Source organism: Anguilla rostrata, chromosome 5 (genome assembly GCF_018555375.3).
Source record: "Anguilla rostrata isolate EN2019 chromosome 5, ASM1855537v3, whole genome shotgun sequence".
Taxonomy (NCBI): domain Eukaryota; kingdom Metazoa; phylum Chordata; class Actinopteri; order Anguilliformes; family Anguillidae; genus Anguilla; species Anguilla rostrata.
In genome coordinates, this window is record NC_057937.1 from 24,801,003 (window position 1) to 24,825,645 (window position 24,643).

Sequence of the window (24,643 nt, forward strand, 5' to 3'; positions counted from 1 at the left end):
TCTGGTCGTTAATTCTACGAAACCAACGATTCTATCAAGAAAAAATAGTTCCTTCTTGTTTTATACCATACAATTAGCACCAATTTTGGTCATTTTTGTCATTACATTATTTAAGAAAACTACATGAAACCGTAACCCAATCAAATTAATCTCCCTAGCTCTGTCTTGCTTTTTAAAATGTTGCGGTCTCGCAGTGTAGACATTGCGTTTTTCCAAGACCCTCTGAAACCGGGTTTGAATGCCAGTTAACTTTATGATAGGTTCGCCGTCACTTGTCACCGAGCCAATATTAAAATTTTGGGTTTTAGGTCAGAATGGTCTCAGCATGCTTGTTATCCCGGCTAGCTAGCTAGCAGTTCTATTGAATTGTATTCAAAACAGCAGTCACTACAAACAGAGTCGTTCACAAATATCCGGATGAAAATGCGTCCCGTAGCCACGAGTTAAATACGGAACGCCTATTCTACTGTCCAAATAAGGGACGATTCCGTATTTTGCAGGATGGTTGGTATCCGTAAATGAAGCCAGTAACTAGAACCGTGATTCAACGTTGCCATCTATTGCGAAATTGGACATTGAAAAGGGGAGGGGACGTAACAACAATTCAAAATCGAAAGAATAATGTTGCTATTTATCTGCTTTAGAATGATGGATTTTGTAGCACATTGATTTTAGAACTGTTAAAAGGCCGAGGTGTCCCTTTACTGAGAAATAACCCACCCTTGGTCCAATCAGAATCAAGTATTCTGCCAAGCCGTTGTATGATTAGAAAGAAACCACTCTAAATGTGTTAACACAACAAATGATTATAAATTACATCGGGAAAAAAAAATGTTTATAATGCAGTCGCCTACCATCGACGTGTTTATCCTTTTGACGCCAATCTTAGGGCCTATATTTAACTGAAGTTATACATTGTCTTTTATAGAGGAAACATGGAAGTCAGCTGAAGACATACAGCGAACTGACTACAGCGGTCTGTAAGAGAAAATCTGAGGCTAGGATGTCTTCCTCGAATCTCAAACAGATGAAGCTTGAAGAAACGAAGCAAGTCTCTCAGAAGTGTGTTGACCATGCAGTACTCAACTTTATAGTTCAAGGTCTCCAGCCCTTCTCTCTTGTTGAGCAACCGGCATTCCAAAGCCTTGTCCAAGATCTACAGCCAAACTGCACTGTCATGTCTCGAACCACTGTGTGGCGCAAGATTGATAAAGCCACAATCTGGAAGGAGCATGTGTAAGAAGCAATGACGAAGACTGCATACATAGCCACAACAACTGATTGCTGGACTGCAAGGAGAAGGAGTTTTATTGGAGTTACAGCGCATTGGCTGGATCCCAGCAGTTTTGAGAGGCATTCTGTTGGTCCTGCGTGCAAGCAGTTGAAGGGTGCTCACGCATTCGATGTCTTGGCAGGTGCGATGAATGACATACAATATGAAATCCGTGAGAAAATAGTCAGAACCACAACTGATAATGGCTCAAATTTCTTGAAAGCATTTTGTGTGTTTGGAAAAGATGAAAACAACAGTGTTACTGCTGAGGAGGTAACTGACGAAGAGGCAACTCAAGACAGTGAGCATCAGGATGAGGAGGTGGAAGTGGAATTTATCGATGTTGAAGCCATTATGGCTGAAGATGATGGTCTTCAGTACCAACTTCTGAAGCATCATCGGTGCGCTTGCCATTTGATAAATTTGGTTTCTACGGTGGATGCCAATAATGCAAACAGGATAGAGGCCTACAAGAAACTGTCTAGGTCAGCCTTCTCCAAGTGTCAGGCTCTTTGGAATAAGACTGCAAGGTCCACTACTGCTGCAGAGGTGGTTGAAGAGCACTGCAAACTTCAGCTGGTACAACCTAACGCAACAAGATGCAGCTCCTTTTACTTGGCCGTCGAGCGGATCTTGAGAATCCTCAAAGATCGAGGAGAGGGGGCTATGAGAGCTGTCTGTGCTGCACTCAATGTTCCAATGTAAGTAGTGAATGTTTGTTTATTTGTTTGTTTGTGTGTTCTTTCTGTTTCATTACCCACAGTTATGCTCACATCTCTGCAGAACCTGTTGAGAGAAATCCAAGCGAAACATAGTACTTACCTGTCCAAAGCCCTGTATAAAAAAAGATAGTAATGGTTAGATTTATTACACTAATCACTTACCTTGCTAGTTCTAGTTCTAAACCTTCCCGCATGATTTGACCAAAGGACAAGGAATAATTACATCACATCCCGTGTATTCTGAAATAACTGGTCTGTCAGATTAAATATATCTGAATGCATAGCGGTTCCATATAGAAGATTTTTTTTTAAATGTTTGTTTTGTTTTTGTGTGTGTTAGGTACAGTCCAGCTGACATTGCCTTTTTGGGTGAATATGCAAACACAATGAGTCCAGTTGCTCAGGCGATAAACATACTACAGGGAGAATCCAACATTCAGATGGGATGGCTCCTCCCTACAATTACCACCCTCATCACCAAGCTTGAGAAAACCAGAGCGTCGCAGAGATTCTCCAAGCCACTAGTTGATGCCCTGCAAGACGGTTTGAAGAACCGGTTTGGGAAAATGATGTCTGACCCAGAGCTGGTTGCTGCAGCCATTCTTCATCCAAAATTCAAAACATCCTGGACCAGTGATGAAGACGTCCTCAAACTAGGTAAGAAAAAGAACTAGATTCTCCATGGTCATTTTCTCATTTTCACCTTTTTAAACACTGAAGTTGTATACACCGTATAGCCTAATCATACATCATACTGTTTCACTATTACAGACACATTTTCATTGCTACCTATCTTAAGCTTTATATATGCGTGACTTTTCTGTATAAGTACTGAGTTAGTTTAATGTTTAAAACTTGGAGTTTGCAACTTATCCCAATATTTCCACAGGAAAGTCACTCACATATAGCCTACTAAGTTTAGATTAAAATCTATGAAAGCCTTGTAAATTGTATAAGGTGTAAAGTTAAATGTTTAAAATGTGGATTCAGAAGCTTAACAGGTGGAATTTGGTAGCTTTGAATTCCTTGGCTCAATCACTATTGCTAGTGTCAATACTAGGAGAGATAATTTATGGTTTTGAAAATGAAGATGTCAAAAATAATCTTAAATAAATTAAATGACTAGAATCATTAACGCTTCCTGTCAAACAAGATATTGATGACGAAGATGATGATGATGAAAAAGATAATAATAAAAAAAACTAATTATTTCTGATTTAGGCCTCAGTTACATCAAGGAACATCTTCCCGACCATGAGCCTCTGCCGCGACCTGCTGACAACTCCTCAAGCGCTTCTGATGAAGAGGATTTCTTTTCTAATATGAAGCATGTACACACACAGGAAACGACCAAACAACTGGATGCATACATTTACCTGGCGTGTACATCTGAAGGTGTGAACATTTTGACATCTTACCCAGCTGTATCCAACCTGTCGCTCAAGTTAAACACAGCCCTACCTGCCTCTGCTGCCTGTGAAAGGCTTTTTAGTGCAGCTGGATTGATCTTGAGCCCAAGATGAGGAAGAATTGATTCACACAACTTCGAAAACCAGCTTCTACTGAAGTTGAATAAGGACTTCTTCAAGTTTGACTAGTTTGACCAGTTTGACCAGGCTGAGAATTTTCGTTAGCAGGGTTATACTATACATCTACAATCTGTTTTGATGTTTGTCTCGCTGAAAGCAGTGTTGCTGTTGGGGCAGTTATAAAGCTAGAAGTATAACTGGGATTTTAAGATAGGTTGATGGTTTTATTTTTTGTTTTCTGAGGAAGCTGCATCTACAGAGATTCCACTGTCTGACTGATGCACACGTACACACACACACACAACCATACACATATACACACACTGCTACAGCTGTATCAGAACACTGCCATGCTAGTTTTGTGGGAGAAAAAATGTTTAAATAAAAAATGAAAACGATAATGGCTGTCCTTTTGTGGATTCAATTGCATTTCTATGCTGACGTTTCTATAGGCAGTTTTGTGTAGCACATTAGTGGTTCTACAAGCAAGTCAGTGCATTCAGTAGGTGGTTTCAGAGAGTTACGAGCTTCTGTAAATGCATTGTAGAAACAATACAACAATGCGATGATATTTTAAAATGTACTTTTGAATACTCAAGTATTTTTAAAAGCAAGTACTCCAGTACTTTAACTCAAGTAAAGATTTGTTTGTTTTTTAGTTATTTTATTCTTGTATTGTACAAAGGAAAATAATAAAGATCTTGAATTACCCCCCAAAAAGATTCTTACTGAAAAATTATACTAGTATATCAGCTTTCTGTGGAACACTCCCTGTCCTCTATGTTCATTACCCCAAACCAAATGCACATGTGTGGCATATCTGGTCTCCAATGTACACTTTATAAAGCAGAAGTCCCCATCCCCAGAAGCGATAGCCCTCTTGGATATTGGAGGACCAAACAAGGCCGTTTTCCAGAGCTGGCACAGATGGCACGCAGATACTTGTCTGCGCCATCCACAAGCACAGACAGTGAGAGACTGTTTAGCGCTGCATCTCATGTCATTGATGAGAAAAGGAACCAACTTTCCTGTGAGAAACTAGAGAAGCTTCTGTTTCTAAAGAAGAACCTGTCACTTTTCCTGAAGAAGTAGTAAGTAGGCCTATTGTTTAAAAGAGCGATTATTCCTTTGTTGTGAGTTTATCCCCATGTACTTTTTTTTTATACAGACATGTTATCGCAATAGCTTTTTTCTTTTTTCTTTCAACAGTCAGTGCAGTATAGGCCTAATATATTCAGGGAAATCATTCGCTCAAAGATGGGCAAATAAAGACATTTTATTTTACTTCTAATTTATTTATTTATTTTCAGTTATTGTGCTTTTTTGGTATAATGTCTGCTGGAAAGGACTGAATGTTCAATAGACTAATAAGTTTTTTCATCACCTTGTCGTTTTGTAATTTAATTTTGTCATTGAAAAGCATAAATCAAAAGCAAAATTGATTTAATTTATGCAATGGTACAAATGGGCAAATAAATGAAAAAACACCGGTATTCGGCCAAGTGTTTCCTTATTTTCGGTTTCGGCCAAGAATATTCATTTTGGTGCATCCCTAGTAACAACTCACATCTTTATCTCTATAAACTGTTTTACCAGTGTTTAATGACAGAGGTTCCTTTGTAACAAGGGGTGCTGCCAACAATATCAACTTTTTGGTGAGAAAGAATCTTCCACTTCCACTGTGTTTGAGCTTCAGTTATTTTCTTTCAGAAGCATTTAGAGTCATTCTTGGAAAACATACTCCCATGGGTTAGGCTACCTTTCAGAAGAGATCAGGATTATACCTGTAGTCAAAAGGGTTCAAGAACAGTAACCATTTTATTTTGGGTATGTCATTTTCAGGCTTGTGCTCCTTAAGAGTATATAATTGGAATGGCAGGTATGCCATCCCGCCAAGTTACGCCTTGGCAGGAGGCATGCCCCTTACCTATACAGCACTGAGAGTTTGACACTTTTCAGGGTTCCCCACAGAAATAACCGCAACAGCCACAGGCTCTCAGCCCTTAAAATCATTCATTTCGGTACATTTTGGCCCCATTTCAACAGACAAAATTAATTAACAACTTCACATGTCCACACAATAAAGCCCCAGGATTTTGTGTTTTCCCCTTCTTCTTCTTTTTCCTGCCTCCTAGCCCACAAAGAATATGTCTCCCCATTGGTCATTTTACGTACACCAGCCAATCCTTCACCATCACCAGCCAATCAAAATGTTGCATACACACGCAAAATGGACATATCTTTTTACCCAAGAAAATTGCCAGTCATTACAGTTAGTCACTTCGTGGCTCAGTGGTAACGTCACAATCTACAAATCGTTGTCACAGGTTCAAGCCCCACCTGAACCGAATTTGCTCACTAATTATTGTATTTTATTTCTCAATTTTTGCTTTTGCACCACATCCACCCATCATTCACCGAATGTATAGACTGCATTATGACATACCATCTACACGTTCAGTTAACCTGCTACAATATCCCCAGGCCATATGGATACAACCGGAGCTCAACTGTGCTTACTGACCTGTCTTCTTCTTTAAAACCACGGACACATTTGACCAAAAAAATTCACGCTTTTAGACAGCTACTTGACGGTGACGCACTGAAAGAGTAAATGACTGCAAAGCACATGGTTGGACGATCGAATCCAGCCTTGCTCTCAGGGGCAGATCTTTTCGTATATTAAACTCACATTTTCTTACACTTATATTGCTAACTAATAATTCTCAATTGTTTTTGCACTTATCAAAATATCAGAATATTCAATGCAGAAAGATGTTTACCAAAAGTCACTCACGGCCAGCCATTTCATGGCGATAAATGTCTTGATTTTCTTCAAAAGTTACACCAGCTGACCACTGTGGCGTTTCTACTAATTACATTTCTTCACTTGGCTTCTGTAGAAAACATTCTTATCAGCAAACGGCACGTTTCTACATTAATGTTACCTCGCCATGTTCTCTATGTACCCACATACAAACAATTACTACGTAAGAACTGTCTGCAACACCCCATGACAATACTACATTTTAAAACATTACTCATTCATAATTATAACTACCAGTGCTGAACGTCAGGAAAGTACATTCATATTACATTACAGTTGTTTAGCAGACGCTCTTATCCAGAGCGACTTGCACAACTTTTTACATAGCATTTTTAAATTTATTTTTTACATTCCATCCATTTATACAGCTGGATATATACTGAAGCAATGCAGGTTAAGTACCTTGATCAAGGGTATAATGGCAGTATCCTACCAGGGAATCGAACCTGTGACCTTTAGATTACAAGACTAGTTCCTTACCCATTATACAACACTGCCCAGGGGTGCAGCAGCGATTTTAAAAGTGTGGGGGTTCTAGGGGTGGGATGTGAGTACCGCCCCCCCCCCCTTCGGCCCCCGTTCCAGTCTCTACAACATGCCAAATCAAAAATGAATGCCATGCATTTCCACATTTTCTTCACCACCATATGCAAATAATATTGAGTTCAAAATGCACATTGTAGCACCACGCCCTTCATCCAAAGGTACTATAATCACCAGCATTCAACATACCATAATATTACAGGGGTGCAATCTCATCAGGGGTGAAAAAGGTGACAAAGATGTGAACCCGCTAGAGGGATCCGGGGGCATGCCCCCCGGGACCCCCCTGGGATATTTAAAATAAATTTTTTAAATATCAGCTTTAAAATGTGGATTTACAGTCGATTTTAGCATGAGGATATAGGGAAAAACTCACCCTAGAATTAATGTACACAAAAGTTAATTACTGCTACAAAAGTAATGTAAGGGGGACATCAGTTCAGGGCACTTTAAAAAAATAAAAATAAACAGTCAAGAGAGTGCAGAGCTGGGTCCAAAATTTTATTAAAGTGCATTGCATCCACTGTACAATAAAGTTCATCAAACAAAACAAGAACACAATATGCACACCATTAACCTCTTAGCGCAAAGCCCCTAGTGGTCAGCACGCCGGCGTGCCGAGATTACTGAACTCAGACATTCAGTGCTACTGCAACCAATGTATGACTTAAAAACAGAAACGTGTTTTTTTTTTTGTTTCATTAGTAGACGATACACGACAACTATGCAGAGTTTCGCAGCGCCACCATTGTCGCTCTGGTCGTTCATTTAACACGCACCCTCTCCCTGCAGTCTCATCTAGAACTACACCCCCCACCCATGACATAATGGACAATATTGTCTATCTTGGCATTCATAAAAATATTCTTTCACCACTCAAAAATCGTATTCCGTCATAGCAACAAGATAAACTCGACAATAGCCCTAAGATATGCCAATACAGCAGTGAAAACGCTGCTCACTGAATAACGAAATAAATGAGACAAAGTTTTAAAAAATGATACCATGTCATTCTACAATCAATAACTGGGACTAAATATTGAATAAATAGCCTACATAATCTTACCATTGGTTATACGTGTAGAGATGTCTCTTTTGAGACTGAGTGGTCATATATTGTCTTGGACAATCCGTTTGTGAAATATACGCGCATTTGTGAGGCCTGGGTATCTTCCAAAATAGCTGTGCGTAATACCACACGTGTTGTTTACGGCATTGTTGCCCTTTTTAGTACAGTCTGGCTTGACTGACAATTCATTTATTCAGTAGGTGAGAGTATAAGCTTTCTAACAATGTATAACCTGTCTAATTTTGCTTTTGGAATAGCATTTTATAGGTCAGCGTAACCAAAAATTTTCTTATCGCATTCACTCTGTGGTAGCAGTAAAAGACGCTGCACCTAACGAAACCTTGTCAATGATTTTTCGTAATTTCTTGGAATATACTATTATTATTGAGGACTTCTGCGCATAGCAAAGCCATATGTTTGCTGATAGACCTAGCTGACATAGTTTTCTGGTGTAAGACAGAAGTGGATATAACTTTATCATTGATTTACTGTCTTTTGTCTCTATCTACTGAAAACAGGTAAGATTTCATCATTGCTATGTAAGTATTACTGCTCAAAGTATTTAGGTTATATACGTTATTTTTGAAATTGAGTGTCTTTAAATAGGTTAGTGGTATTTTATAATGAGGATATTTCACACTGTAATGTAAGTGTTCGTTGGTAGTCTAGTAGTTTTTGTGACGCATGCAACAATGATGACTAGTGTTGGAACATTGCCAAAACATGGTGGAAGGTTGAAAATTGTTTTCATGTCATCCCATCCCTATACAAGAAAACATACGAGAGTACAGAGTATAGAAATACATACAAGAGTTATTACACATTTAGGTACTGTACTGCATTGTGTGACAATATTTTTGCATTATTTTTTTTGGTTCATTTGTATGCTTTACAATGGACAAAAAGCATTATATTCCTTTTTGGAGAGATTTTGGATATGTTTCTGGACCCCTAGCTATTTTAGACCACTGTACTGATGTAATGATTGTAATTCCCACTTGAAAATGATGCAACAGTGAGTTTCTTGAGTAAAAACATTTGACTTGTATTGAAATATGTGAATATGTTGTGATTTACAGCAATGCATAATTTTGACATTTTGGGTAGATTTGGAGATGCTGGGTACACTGCTTAGTTTTCTGCTTCATAGATCTTTAATAGTTCTACATATCCACCCTTAGATTTTATGAACTTGTGGTCAAGAAGTTTTTGATCCAGGACATGTATAGTTTAACCTGCTGTATATGTGCCATCTCTCAGTATTTCTTTGCGAACTAAAAAAGAGCAAATTCATTTTAGATTTCTTGCCTGAACAACTGCATTTGTAGCACTTTATTTCTATCAAAATTATGAATATAAAGTGATCTAAGCTAGTATTGTAAATGGTAGAAATGTCATGCTTCATTTAAGCCATTTTTCTCTGTGGTGTTCACATCTAGAATTATAAAGCTTTAAATAGGGTACCCCCTAAATGGGCAAGGATTGGCCAGATTTGGCATGTGCGCTAAGGGGTTAATAAATGGCAAAAGTCCCATTAGAAGATTGAATTAAATCTTTAAAAGTTATAAATTTTCTGAAATGTTATCGATGGCCACAGTGAGTGAAACTAGGCGATCTGAGCGTATAGTTGCTATGTAAATTACGTCAGAAAGATTCAGCGTTGTTGTTTGCTACCTAAACTTCACAGCACACTCATTGCCGTAATCATGATTGTAGTATGAAGTGTCTATTTTCAAAATCCATTTAAACCATTCACAAGTCACCTGGGACTTTGAAGTTATAAGGTGGAATGTATCAAGTGTCCAGTGAAAATACTGACCTGGCTATCAGTAACCATAAATAAAGCTTGCAACAGTAAATCAATGCGCTACAAAATCCAGCATTCTAAAGCAGGTTAAACAGCTTTTGAATTGTTGTTACATCCCTCCCCCTTTCAATGTCCAATTTCACAATTGATGGCAATGTTGAATCACATTTCTAGTTACAGTTGCTAGCTTTATTTACGGTTGCCAACCATACCGCAAATCGGAATTGGCCTTTATTTGGACAGTAGAATAGGTGTTCCGCATTTAACTCATGGCTACAGGAAGAATTTTCATCCATATGTTTGTGAACGATTGCGGTTTATAGTAACCACTGTTTTGAATACAATTCAATAGTTAGCTAGCTAGCTAGCCGGGATAACAAGCATGCCGTGACACGATTCTGACCTAAAGTAAAACCAGGAATTTTTGGCTTGGTGACAAGTGACGGCGAAACTATCATAAAGCTAGCTGGCATTCAAAACCGGTTTCAGAGGGTCTAAAGACATTATGTCTAGTCTATAGTAGTGATCTCAGTTCTTTGCGTGACCACCCCATTTAAAAAGCAAGACAGTGCTAGGGAGAGGAATTTTATTGACTTATGGTTTCATGCCGTTTTATTAAATAATGTAATGACAAAAATGACCAAAATTGGTGCTAATTGTATGGTATAAAACGAGAAGGAACTATTTTTTCTTGATATAATCGTTGTTTTCATAGAATTAACGACCAGAGGTTTTTGCTTAACAACGGTCCAAATAGAATTACCAACCAGAGTTTTGCTTGACAACGGTAAAATGATATGCCCAAATGCCTGTGGAAGAATATTTCACTTTCAGCTGATTAAATTGATAAAAATCAATAAATATAAAAGTAACCATATATATTCATTGTTGGTAACCCGTTGTATAAGTGGAATAAACCATGACGGGCTGATCAGTTATTGGAAAATAATGTAGCCTACTTCGGGGCTGGTTAAGTGACCCTCGGCTTTACCTCGGCCGGATCACCATCCCCGTCGTACATTATTTTCCAATAACGGAACAGCCCGTCGTGGTTTATTCCTTACATAATGTCAGCCACAATTAGCTTGAATGAAGTTTATTGGCCAGCTGGCTTGCATTTGGGATGATTGAGGTAGCTAGCTAGGATAGCCTATTTCATTTTATGTCCAATGACTAATGTTAGCTGACACATCACATAACAACACAAAGTTACAAAAGAAAATTCTACATTAATAAGTAGTTAAATATCCGTTTCATACCTATGATTTGTTGTTATTCCCTAATCACAGCGAGCGAGTGACAGAAGCCCTGTTTCTGAATGCACGCGCATACCATACTTCAACTGTTTACTCTTCCCTGGCCTGGTGGGTTGGCCAAATGGCTGTGATTGGCTGGATGGCCGTTCAATGAATCCAGCATGACTAAGGTTTTCATAGAGACAGAGCGCAATTAAGTCCCGTCCACACCGGAGGGGAAAACAATTCATCGCCCTCCATTGACTTTGTATTGCGTGAAGGTGCCTCCTTGTCACTTTCGTCTGCTAGCAAACAACAGAAAAATGTCTAAAAGCTTGTGTGTGGTGGGATGATACCAACTGGGTAAAGAACTAAGTTTTTATAAGCTGCCGAACCGAAAAACCTGTCCTAACATTGGAGTCTAGTGGCGTGTCAGCTAGCAAGCTAGCTACAGGCTACAGTACGTTACTGTCATTCGAAATAAGTTGGAGTTGGCTAGCGACGTTGTTTCAACAAACTTGTAGATGGCTAAGAAGGGGAAGCTAAAATGATAGCTACTTAGCTAATTTCTGCACCAGTTTCACCAGAAGCCCCCCGAGCCAAAGGCAAATTATACTGTTTTTCAGAGACCGTTATAACGTTGTCGCTACACTGAAGTGGCAAGCTAGAGCTAGACTAACGCAGGTAGACATGGGGTGCTAAAATAATCCTTTGACATGCTTAAATCTAATGTTTTTAGCTAGCTACAGGCATTTTGTTAGTGTTTCAGCCCTTGCTTGCATATTGTGGTGCCAATTGTTTTCCCCTCCGGTGGGTGTGGTTTTCAGAGTATGACGCGTTGTGCTCTGTCTCTATGTATGGGGAACTCAATCTCTGAAGTACTGTTTTTACAGATTTTAGTTTCGTTTCATCAATGAAAAAGTGGGGGGGATGGAATCCAAGCCTGCCCTTGTTGCTGAAAGTGCTAGGTATATTTTTGTCGGTATAGAATGCAATTGTGAATTAAGCAACCGACATGTATTAACTACCTAGAGAACAGAGGATAAAAGAGATGTTTTGGTCACTTTGATATTTTAAGTAGCCTACAATTAACGCTAGTTTACAATTTAAATAAAACTATACCCCAAACCAATGTAAAACAGCCTTTGAAAGAGATCAGAATACACCGAGGACGGTGACTGTCAGGTAGCGTAACCACAGGTCACAAGCATGCATGGTATCTCAAATACATATAACAGCGTTCTCTGTCCTTGTGAGCTTGCCGAGTTCATTCTTCCAAGAACGACTAGCAAGAACGTTCTCCCCAAGAACACAAGTCCGTTCTTTGCATTCTTGGTATTGAGAAACACCCCATGTTTCTGTGAAAGTACGGGTGTCACAACATCCGTAACACCTGCGGGTGCGACGCGCCTGACACTGCCGTCCTGTTTCGCGGTCCATTTCGCGCATTGCTTCAACAACACATTCAACATGTTACTCGTAATACCGCCTGCTTCATATATCGTTCAATAAGTAAATCCATCTCACTCATGGTCACTTTATCTTCTTTGCACTATAGCTTAGTCTATGATCATGTCAGACATCACCTACATGCTCATTCTCCTAACAACATATTGTTTCATCTAGGCTACTCAATTTCATAATTTTTCCTCATTTCGCTCCTGTTATTTTCTAATATGCAAAGATTGCTGGGACATATGCGTGTGCTGCTATTCTCCCCTGTCTAGCTAAGCAAAACAAAACAGCGAACAGCTAAGCCTATAAAAATGCCTTATAAACCATAGAAACACTGAAAGTTCATCTCGACGAAATAACAAAAAACGGATCAGGACAGAAGGGTACACAATTTCCGAGCTACGGAGCTCAAATTCTACAAGCTTGCTGATAATTTTGTCAATGAAGACTCGTTGCATGGTCGTCAGATGAGTGAGTACATACACTGGGGATATTTCTGTTCATTTTGTAATGTTCATTTTTGTAATTCCGTTCATTTTGCTTCTTTTTATACTTACACCACCACACAAATTGTCACAGCCATTGATTTACATAAAGTATGTATCAAAGCCAAAGTGCTAAACGGTACACGTTCATCAGACTGTACATATTCACAGCCATAATCCACAACTGTTTCTTAAAGGGTTACTTCGCATTTTTTCACCCAGCACAGCTCCACTGTTCATCACGAATCATGTCCTCAACTTGGCCCCCCCAAAACCTCGCTCTGCCTCTCAATCAAAGCAGTGTACATCCGGCATCCGATCTATGTGTACGCGTACTTCTCATTGTCTACATTTATATGCATTTCTGTTCTCACTTTCTTATAACAAACACTTTGCAAAAAGAAATTATATCGTTTTCAACGTACAAAAATGCCAAGTTACTCACACATACAAAGAACTGGCTATAACTCATTCATTCAAACTGGCTAAATCTAGGCCTGCCATTAAAAGTATCGATATCAAAATGACACCAAGTTACTGTACTACAAACTATATAGGCCATCTTGCCTCACCTACCCAATGTTTTCTAAATTGTTTCAAGTCACTTGCCCTGTGTTTTTTCATCTTACCATCTTACAATGTCATTTAAACTTAGTGTCACATCAAAGTGTCAAATACCTCAATTTGCCTCATGCAAGGCATTTAAATGAATGTACACAACTACTGGTGAATACCTACAGAATGCATATTCCTCCAGAAAACATATCTTTATGCTTGGTTGTCAAGTTCATTTTACTAACTGTACTAGTTCTTGTATATTTGCTACTTACAGTAAATACTGCATGTAAAATAAATCTTGTACATACATTCATACAATACTTCATTATCCCCATGGGGACATTTCCCTTGCAGCATGCAACATTGACATTGACAGTTACAAACAGACATTTATGCCAAGAAACATACAATCATTCACGCAACAGAAATGCTGGGCAGCTAAATACATACATACCGATACAAATTTGACATATTCAGGCCTATTCAATCAATCTTGACTCTTACAAACCCATCCACACATATATCTGGCCCGTTCATGTACTATATGCTTATACACACAGGGCCAAGTGACTTGAAACAATTTAGAAAACACTGGGTAGCATTGCTTTGGAATACAGCTTCTTTAATTTTGGTGAGGTAACCTATATAGTTTGTAGTACAGTAACTTGCCGTCATTTTGATATCAATAGCCTACTTTTAATGACAGGCCTAGATTTAGCCAGTTTGAATGAATAACTTATAAAGAGTGCTTTGTATGTGTGAGTAACTCGCCATTTTTGTATGTTGAAAACATGTTTTTTATGAGATATGTAGAGACAGTGACGGAAATCAAAACCTATAGGGAGAACATGAGAACCAGAGCCATAGAAAGAGAGAGTTGTGACACTCCCATAGACTTCTATTGTAATCAGAGAATGTGGAAGGAACGCGTGTCGTGGGGCAACCAATAGTTCCAAAAACTGTATAGTTCCAGCATTGAACCCCATTCATTTTCAGTGTTTCCGAGACACGCTTGCTGGTAAGTTGAAGAAATGACTGCATTTTTTGACATTTTAACGCATTAGCAGACCTCTCATCAATTTAGTCAAATAGTGGTATTTTATTTAGCCAGCTTTAGTTAATGTTTATCGTAAGATAATAGCTTGCTAGATTCTAAATTCAGTTAGCTAATGTATGCAACACTTCGCTAGCTACCATATCCAGATGTCAGTTGGCCTACATTTACCTTTAATTGCAGTTTTTGGTGTTCGTTGGCATACAAAGTTTATCTTAGGTTATTATAGTTATTGTTAAAGTTAGCAACACTTTGTTTCGACCGTATTAGTACATCTGATTACAATGAATGGTAGCTAGCTCAACTAGATAACATGGCTAGTTTGTATCTAGCAAGGTTGTTCCTTGGTTAATTCAGTCATTACACACATTGTTTGTTAGGCAGTGCATCAATGACAGGTGATACGATCAGCAGCATAAATGTGGATGCTCACAGTAAAAAGAAAGTATTACTGCAGGTAGCTAATTACTTCACATATTTTTCTGTTGAAGAGCTGACATGTGAAAGCATGGGAGACTAACTTTGATGACCTAGCAAGCCCGCTATCTATAAAGGATCCAAAAAGCAACAAGGTATGTAATTGTCAGTTATATCTGTAGCATCCAAAACTGGGGTGATAAAAGTCCAAATCCAAATCCTAAGGTGCCTATGAAAGCTCTTGGAGCAGGATGCTCGCATGCTGTGGAATGGAAATGTTAGAGATGGAGAAGAGATATGTGCTGTTGTAGAGAGCATGATCAACTCCATAACTCGCTATCTCCCCGTTTTGTTTTCTAGGATAAAATGATGAAGTGCAGGAGCTGAATAATTAGGATATTTTATATTTTAACCACTATAATGACGTGTGTGTGTGTCCAGTCTGAGGTTTGTGAGAGGCAGTCGTGACAGCAAGGCCGGGATCTAGCACTACCAACAACAGGAGTGGAAGACCATGGGTGGAGGAACGGACTGGACCTTGTGTTTAACAAGTGCCGTTTACTTCAAGAGGTTAACGTTAAATGTAAAGTAAAACAACAGTCCTCAGTAACTGGCATAGTAGCATAGTATCGTAGCCATCTCTAGTTCTGCTTTACGATATTTCCTCCTAGTGATATAAAGTCAATAATATAATATAAATAAATGTAAATAATTAAAGCCGTATCGAAAACCCTAGAGGGCAGTAGCCTACCATTCCAAGTGCAGGGAACAACCGCATAGTTCAACTTGGACCCTGTAGGTTAAACTGATTAACGCTAACACAAACAAGGACAGCAACAACGCAGTCTATGCAAAAATACCAGCAATAGAAGCGTTAGAAAGCTTATACTCACACCTACTGAATAAATGAGTTGTCAATCAAGCCAAATTGCACTAAAAAGGGCGACAACGCCGTAAGCAACAAGTGTGGTATTACGCACAGCTATTTATGAAGATAGCCGACCCAGGCGTGACAGATGCGTGTATTTTTCACAGACGGATTGTCCAAGACAATATATGACCACTCATTCGCAAAAGGGACATCTCTACGCGTAAAACAGATGGTAAGATTGTATATTTATAAAATGTTTAGTCCCAGATATTGACTGTAGAATGACATGGTATAGTTTTTTTTTTTTAATTGCCTCGTTTATTTCGTTATTCAGTGAGCAGCGTTTTCACTGCTGTATTGGCATATTTTAGGGCTAATGTCAGGTTTATCTTGTTGCTATGGAATATTGCATTACATTACATTACAGGTATTTGGCAGACGCTCCTATCCAGAGCGACGTACAACAAAGCGTTTAACCATAACCAGGAACAAGTGTATCGAAAACCCTAGAGGGCAGCAGCCTACCGTTCTAAGTGCAGGGAACAACCGCATGGTTCAACTTGGACCCTGTAGGTTAAACTGATTAACATTAACACAAACAAGAACAGCAACAACGCAGTCTATGCAAAAATACAATCAATAGTTAAGACGAGTTAAGTCACCTACGAAACAACTACCTAGTTACAACCCTAAGCTTACAGTCAATTTAGAGATTAAATTGAGAATACGATTTCTCTCAGCATAATGACGGATTTAAAGACTAAACGAACTCACCCGATATTGTCTTCAAAAGGACCGTATTATTTATTTAGACATTGGCAGACTACAGCATAAATTGCGTCTTTTGTTTAATTCAGTATTAGTAATTGCAGCGAGAAACTGCAGCTGTAGGTCGTTATGTTATGGTAGCAACGGAACGAAGCGGACGATATATGTATTAGGCTACCGTCATTGTTTCATTATACCAGCGTGTTTTCGCGCGTTTGCACAGAAACTCAGAACCTATAAATAAAATGGTTTAGCTGTTTCTCAGCATAATGACAGATTCAAAGACTAAACGAACTCACCCGATACTGTCTTCAAATGGATGCAGGCTCAAGAACTGTCTTCCATTGCTTCCGCGACGCTCAGACCCTCCCCTCACTGCTAAAAACTAGACCCACGGTGTCGGATTACTTGCGTCGCCATTTAACCGTTTAGATTTGGAGCTCCAGCTCTTCCGCACCCCACCTAATAAAAAAGTCCAAATGACGGGCAAACAATATGGCAGACATAGGTGGTCCCAAAAGCGAAGCTGTAGAGCATGTTCAGATGCATAGGTCGATGAAGTTTTGTGTTAATCTAATGCATGGTGTGGGAGTTATGGCCTTTTACGCAAAACCCTTTGTTATAGCACCACCATCTGACCGACATAAATGATTTTTAGTGCCTGAGTAGTGGGGGGCCATAGGAACCCACCTGCCAAATTTGGTTGCTCTAGGGCTTATGGTTGCTGAGCCTCAGACACTTTTAGCAGAGAAAAATAAGAATAATAATAATAATAATTAAAGCCGCAAGTGGCGTTGGGAGGGGTCCAAGCATTGGCACCATCGCTCCCCCTATGGAGCGATTTTAAAATGGCTTTGTCCTCATGATCATATGCCTTCACCCAACATATCTACTGAATATCATGATGATCGTATAAAATATTGATGACTTATGGCCAATTTTGTGCTAAGAGACGCTGTCGGATGACTTAGTTACGTCGCCATGGATATGTCCTGGCCGCTTCCCGTAAAGGCGTTTACTATGTCGTAACACTTAGATGGCATGTCGTAACACGTTGATGGTCCGGCGTGTATGCACAGCTGCAGTGTTTCTGCGCCGCAACTAAAAAAGGCGTCACACTAGTGTTGTCACGATACCAAAATTTTGACTTTGATACTGATACCAGGTTTAGTGTTACGATATTCAATACTGAAATGATACTTGAAATTTAAACAATGCTAATTCGATATTCGGTACCTAACGATACTGAAATTACCTTAATAGATGAGAAACGTAATGTCCACAAGGGTTGACCTCATTTTCGAATTCATGGTTTATTAACAACCTGGTTCATTACCAACCTTTAAGTTGAAGCCTCTTCAACATATTGATATGCATAGGCCTATAGTGTTACAACACTGAACAACAGAAAAATATGTGAGATATTTCAAAAATTAAACAGTTGTAAACTAAATAATCTTTAAAGCAGGTCTTTCACCTTTAAATAGATTGAAAAACAGCATATTTTAATAACAATACAGCATCTATCTATAATAAAATATTTACAAATTAGAACACCTATTGCTACTGAAATCAACTGAGTCAAAGCTTGCGCTGTATCAAGGAGCTGAGTGCACAAGCGCAAGTCACCTCACTTGGCAACCTTAGTTGCTACTGCCTTCTAGCGAAGATTCTGACAAATTAACGTTTCATCCTCTCAATCAGCAATGCGGAAGACAATTTTCCCTGGCTTTTACATTTCACTCAAAACTACCGAATGTCGGAAAATTCTAATAGCGAACCGTTCATTTTTATTTTTTTAAGTACCGAGAAAGTGCTGAAGTTTTGGTATACCGTGCAACACTACGTCAGACACATATTCCAATCCAATGCTCAGCTTAGCAGAGAATGCACATTTCAGAGCGCCACAGAGACAGATAGAATAATAACACATACATACACATTTCAAATAATAAATACGACATTGAGAGAAAACGAAAAAAAAAGACGTAATATCAACTCGCGATCTGTGTGCTGCGCGCAAAATAGCCTACCGTTTTATTTATGTAGACATTGGCAGATAAGAAAAAATTTGGTTACGCTGACCTATAAAACACTATTCCAAAAGCAAAATCAGACATGTTATACATCGTTAGAAAGCTTATACTCTCACCTACTGAATAAATGAATTGTCAATCAAGCCAAATTGTACTAAAAAGGGCGACAACGCCGTAAGCAACAGGTGTGGTATTACGCACAGCTGTTTTTGAAGGTAGCAGACATTTCACAAACGGATTATCCAAGACAATATATGACCGCTCAGTCGCAAAAGGGACATCTCTACACGTAAAACCAATGGTAAGATTGTATATTTACTAAATCCGTAGTCCCAGATATTGACTGTATAATGACATGGTATAATTTTTAAAAAACGTTGTCTTGTTTATTTCGTTATTCAGTGAGCAGCGTTTTCACTGCTGTATTGGCATATTTTAGGGCTAATGTCGGGTTTATCTTGTTGCTACGGAATATTACATTACATTACAGGCATTTGGCAGACGCTCATATCCAGAGCGACGTACAACAAAGTGTATAACCATAACCAGGAACAAGTGTGTTGAAAACCCTAGAGGGCAGTAGCCTACCGTTCCAAGTGCAGGGAACAACCGCATAGTCCAACTTGGACCCTGTAGGTTAAACTGATTAACACTAACACAAACAAGATCAGCAACAACGCAGTCTATACAAAAATACAAGCAATAGTTAAGACGAGTGCAACTAAGTCACCTACGAGACAGATAACTAGTTACAACCCTAACCTTACAGTCAATTTAGAGATTAAACTGAGAATACGATTTCTCTCAGCGTAATGACGGATTTAAAGAGTAAACGAACTCACACGTTATTGTCTTCAAATGGATCCATCCAAAGGTCTTTACTATGTTGTAACACTTAGATGGCATGTTGTAACACTTAGATGGCCCGGTGTGTATGCACAGCTGCAGCGCTTCCATGCCGCAACGAAAAAAGGCATCACACTAGTGTTGTCACGATACCAAAATTTTGACTTTGATACCAATGCCAGGTTTAGTATCATGATAATTGATACTGAAACAATACTGATTCAATACTCGGTACCTAAGGATACTGAAATTACCTTAACTGATCAGAAACGTAATGTCCACAAGGGTTGACCTCATTTTCGAATTCACGGTTTATTAACAACCTTTAAGTTGAAGCCTGTTCAGCATATCAATAAGCATAGGCCTATAGTGTTACAACACTAAACCATAGAAAACTATATGAAATATATTTCAAAAATTAAACAGTTGTAAACTAAATAATCTTTAAAACAGGTCTTTCACCTTTAAATAGATTTAAAAACAGCATATTGTAATAACAAAACAGCATCTATCTATAATAAAATATTTCCAAATTGGAACACCTATTGCTACTGAAGTGAACTGAGTCAAAGCTTGCGCTGTATCAAGGAGCTGAGTGCACAAGCGCAAGTCACCTCACTTGGCAACCTTAGTTGCTACTGCCTTCTAGCGAAGATTCTGACAAATTACACTTTTCACCCTCTCAATCAGTAATGCGGGAGACAATTTTCCCTGGCTTTTACATTTGACTCAAAACAACCGAACGTCGGAATATTCTAATACCGAACTATTTCCTTTTTTTTTTTTTTTTTTTGTTTTTTTTTAAGTACCGAGAAAGTGCTGAAGTTTTGGTATACCGTGCAACACTACGTCAGACACATATTCCAATCCATTGCTCAGCTTAGCAGAGAATGCACATTTCAGAGCGCCACAGAGACAGATAGAATAATAACACATACATACACATTTCAAATAATAAATACGACATTGAGAGAAAACGAAAAAAAAAGACGTAATATCAACCGTTTTATTTATTTAGACATTGGCAGATCAGAAAATTTTTGGTTACGCTGACCTATAAAACGTTATTCCAAAAGCAAAATCAGACATGTTATACACCGTTAGAAAGCTTAACCTCTCACCTACGGAATAAATGAGTTGTCAATCAAGCCAAATTGCACTAAAAAGGGCGACAACGCCATAAGCAACAAGTGTGGTATTACGCACAGCTATTTATGAAGATAGCCGACCCAGGCGTGACAGATGCGCGTATTTTTCACAGACGGATTGTCCAAGACAATATATGACCACTCATTCGCAAAAGGGACATCTCTACGCGTAAAACAGATGGTAAGATTGTATATTTATAAAATGTTTAGTCCCAGATATTGACTGTAGAATGACATGGTATAGTTTTTTTTTTTAATTGTCTCGTTTATTTTGTTATTCAGTGAGCAGCGTTTTCACTGCTGTATTGGCATATTTTAGGGCTAATGTCAGGTTTATCTTGTTGCTACGGAATATTGCATTACAATACATTACAGGCATTTGGCAGACGCTCTTATCCAGAGCGACGTACAACAAAATGTATAACCATAACCAGGAACAAGTGTGTCGAAAACCCTAGAGGGCAGTAGCCTACTGTTCTAAGTGCAGGGAACAACCGCATAGTTCAACTTGGACCCTGTAGGTTAAACTGATTAACACTAACACAAACAAGAACAGCAACAACGCAGTCTATGCAAAAATACAAGCAATAGTTAAGACGAGTTAAGTCACCTACGAAACAACTACCTAGTTACAACCCTAAACTTACAGTCGATTTAGAGATTAAATTGAGAATACGATGTACAGCATAAATTGCGTCTTTTGTTTATATTCAATATTACTAATTGCAGCGAGAAACTGCAGCTGTAGGTCGTTATGTTATGGTAGCAACGGAACGAAGCGGACTATATATTTATTAGGCTACCGTCATTGTTTCATTATACCAGCGTGTTTTCGCGCGTTTGCACAGAAACTCAGAACCGATCAATAAAATGGTTTAGCTATTTCTCAGCATAATGATAGATTCAAAGACTAAACGAACTCACCCGATACTGTCTTCAAATAATGTCTGGCACTGTCTTCCACTGCTTCCCCGACGTTCAGACCCTACCCTCACTGATAAAAACTAGACCCTACGGTGTCGGATTACTTGCGTCGCCATGGATGTCGCTTGCCATAAAGAAGTTTACTAGATGTCGTAACCGTTTAGATTTGGAGCCACAGCTCTTCCGCACCCCACCTAATAAGAACGTCCAAATGGCAGGCAAACAATATGGCGGACATATGTAGTCCCAAAAGCAAAGTTGTAGAGCACATTCAGATGCATCGGTCGATTAAGTTTTGTGTTGATCTGACTTACGGTGTGGGAGTTATGACCTTTTAAACATGACCCTTTTGTTATAGCGCCACCATCTGGTCGACATAGGTGATTTTTCATGCCTATGTAGTGGGGGGCCATAGGAACCCACCTCCCAAATTTGGTTGCTCCAGGACTCATGGTTGCTGAGCCTCAGACACTTTTATTGGAAAATAATAATAATAATAATAATAATAATCCTAACAGATACAATAGGGTTCCACCAGCTTCGCTGCTTGGACCCCTAATAAGAATAATAATCCTAACAGATACAATAGGGTTCCACCAGCTTCGCTGCTTGGACCCCTAATAATCCTAACAGATACGATAGGGTTCCACCAGCTTCGCTGCTAGGACCCCTAATAATCCTAACAGATACAATAGGGTTCCACCAGCTTCGCTGCTTGGACCCCTAATAATAATAAAGTATCAGACATATAAATGATAGAACAGAATAGTAATCAATGCACACTATGCCTTAATATTTACCGCTGCTGTAAATATAGTCACTGCTGCGGTCTGTCCCGCTGAAAACCATTCAAACAGATTGACAGTGCAGATTTGTTTGGAACTATTGAGCTACATGAACCACGTGATTGCGTGGCGGTAAGATCAAAGAGTGTCGCAACAGTCTTTCTATGGCTCTGATGAGAACAAGGAAGTACAATTTTTTCGCTCAACAGACATGCTCAGTTGTGTCCTTGGTCACATGCCTACATGACCTTTACAACGAGGATAGCGCAGACATTGGCTAAAATAAACAATAAATATAAAAAATTCAGATTTTTTTTCAGATTTAACATCAATATTTGAGTGGAAGTATTTTATTTTTGCTGTCAAAAATGAATGGAGCCCAATTGGGAAGCTTGCTTTTTGAGCGAAAATCATATCAGCAGGGGGCGACATTACATCCGGTGCTGAGGTTGAGAACCGAAAGCTGGCGACACAGAAAGGGTTAAATTCACGTCTGGAAATATATTTCCGTCCATACTTTTATATACAGTTTTCTCGTAATTTCCATAGCTTTTCTAGGCTGGAAATTACTAAAATAATGTTCCATATTCTCTAGACCTGCACATGAACCCTGAACTTGTAAGGTCACAATGCGAAGTACCCAATAAACATTATAGGAAGGAATAGCATATATGCCATACGCAGTATACAAAGCATAGTTCACATTTGAGATTAGAGTCTTTGGGTGACAAAACTTTTTAAGGTACAAAATGAGAAATCAGGTGGCATGAAATGCAGGCCCTGTGAACTGAAACAATGTAAGAAAACATCGGTACCACAGCTTTGAGATATGGTGTCTGTGAACTGGTGAAATTTGTGTTATAACTCGCAATTATGTTGATATCAGTAATAACGTACACGTTTTTAGGAACTGTGTTGCTTATAAAGATGTATGAAGAGAGTATGATTTGCATACGCGAGTTACTTTTTTAGCAAGTGTACTACTGACACAGAATATGTGCATTTGACATTAGAGTGCAACTTGTTCTTTTGCGTTTAACCTTTTTTGACTGCATATTAGAATTGAACATCAAGGTAACAAACTCACGTCAGCGATTTCAGTTTTGAGTGACTTCTTGGCATCTGTTTTGGAGAGTGTACCACCGACCGAAAGGAATGAGAGACCACCGTATATGAGCATCAGCACAGCCGTCATTTCAAATCCTCCCTGAAACAGAAGCGGATCTACTTAGTAGCCTACCGATTAGATGAACATTTAACTCAAGCGAAATTCTGAATTTCACTGACACAACACTGAAACAAATAATAGTGCTGTTCGAAAAAATATTGACCTACCTTAAATTATAAACCCGATTATGGCAACATAAAATGTAAGGAAGCCAGCAACTTTAAGAAGGACGAGTATGCAACTAACCAAAAGTACGAAACTACTTCCGGTGGACTGACGGACGGAACATTTCAAAATAAAAGAAGGAAATGTACGGTAGCCAGGCCAAGAAAGCAACCTAAGCCGCGTTTCCACCAAAATTACCCGGAACTTTCAGTCCCAGGAACTACTTTACCAGGATCTAAAAGGTTCCTTCAGCCAATGGTTGTCTGCGTTTCCACCGGGGTCTAAAGTACCGCGAAGATTAGGCAAATTAGCCCACTGACGTATGAAAAAGCAACGTTGTCGTCGGTCCATCTGTCATTTGATTTCTTCCGTAACCCCATACTACCACCGAAGTAGCCTACATTATTTTCTAATAACCGGGACAGCCCGGAGGGGTTTATTCCACTTATACAACGGGTTACCAACAATAGCCGCGTTTCCACCGCAGGAACTATACCCCGGAACTAGGAACCTTTTGAAAAAGCTTACAGCAGGAAACTTAGGCTAAATTAACTGGTTTTTTACCCCGAAAAAGTTGCTCGGAGGTGATTTCCAGTCTGGACTTGGGGAGCTTATCACCAATTTAATTATGGATACGATACTCTAGCATTGCTGTATCAAACGTTTTCAGCAATTACCCGCTGTTAACAAAGAAAACCAAATAAATATTCAGCAACCAACTTATCCGTTTGAATGTTTTGGTACTACGTTTGAATATAACGTGTCCTCGTTCCTATGCTTAGCATTTTATAAAAATGACTAAAGCGAAGAAAAGAGCACCAAAACATCACGTTTTAATTCCAAATTCTTCGATTTCTTTAGGTTATAACTCAAAACTAAGGTAGGTATGCAGCTGCATAATAACATTGGTGATAAGTAAGAAAATAAATATTGCCGCTGCATTTTTCAAACTGGGTAA

General features: G+C 38.9%; 2 protein-coding genes across 14 annotated transcripts in view; one reads left to right on the forward strand and one right to left on the reverse strand.

Annotated features, from left to right (window-relative positions):
• Positions 1 to 23,845, reverse strand: part of chid1 (chitinase domain containing 1) — a 352,093-nt gene extending 328,248 nt beyond the window's left edge. For all 13 annotated transcript variants that reach the window (XR_010330348.1, XR_010330349.1, XM_064337950.1 and 10 more), the window contains exons 1-2: positions 23,688 to 23,845; positions 23,440 to 23,559 (exon numbers count right to left, since the gene is read on the reverse strand). Coding sequence is in view for 11 of the 13 variants with exons in the window: in XM_064337950.1 (XP_064194020.1) it covers positions 23,440 to 23,547 (108 nt within the window). In the remaining 2 variants the exon portion in view is untranslated. The remainder of the gene's footprint in view (positions 1 to 23,439; positions 23,560 to 23,687) is intronic.
• On the forward strand, positions 1,158 to 4,083 carry LOC135254992 (uncharacterized). The gene is made up of 3 exons (XM_064335664.1): positions 1,158 to 1,974; positions 2,336 to 2,652; positions 3,217 to 4,083. Exons 1-3 carry the CDS (start codon positions 1,247 to 1,249, stop codon positions 3,516 to 3,518), a joined length of 1,347 nt encoding a protein of 448 aa, XP_064191734.1. The 5' UTR covers positions 1,158 to 1,246; the 3' UTR covers positions 3,519 to 4,083.
• Positions 23,846 to 24,643: the final 798 nt, after the last annotated feature.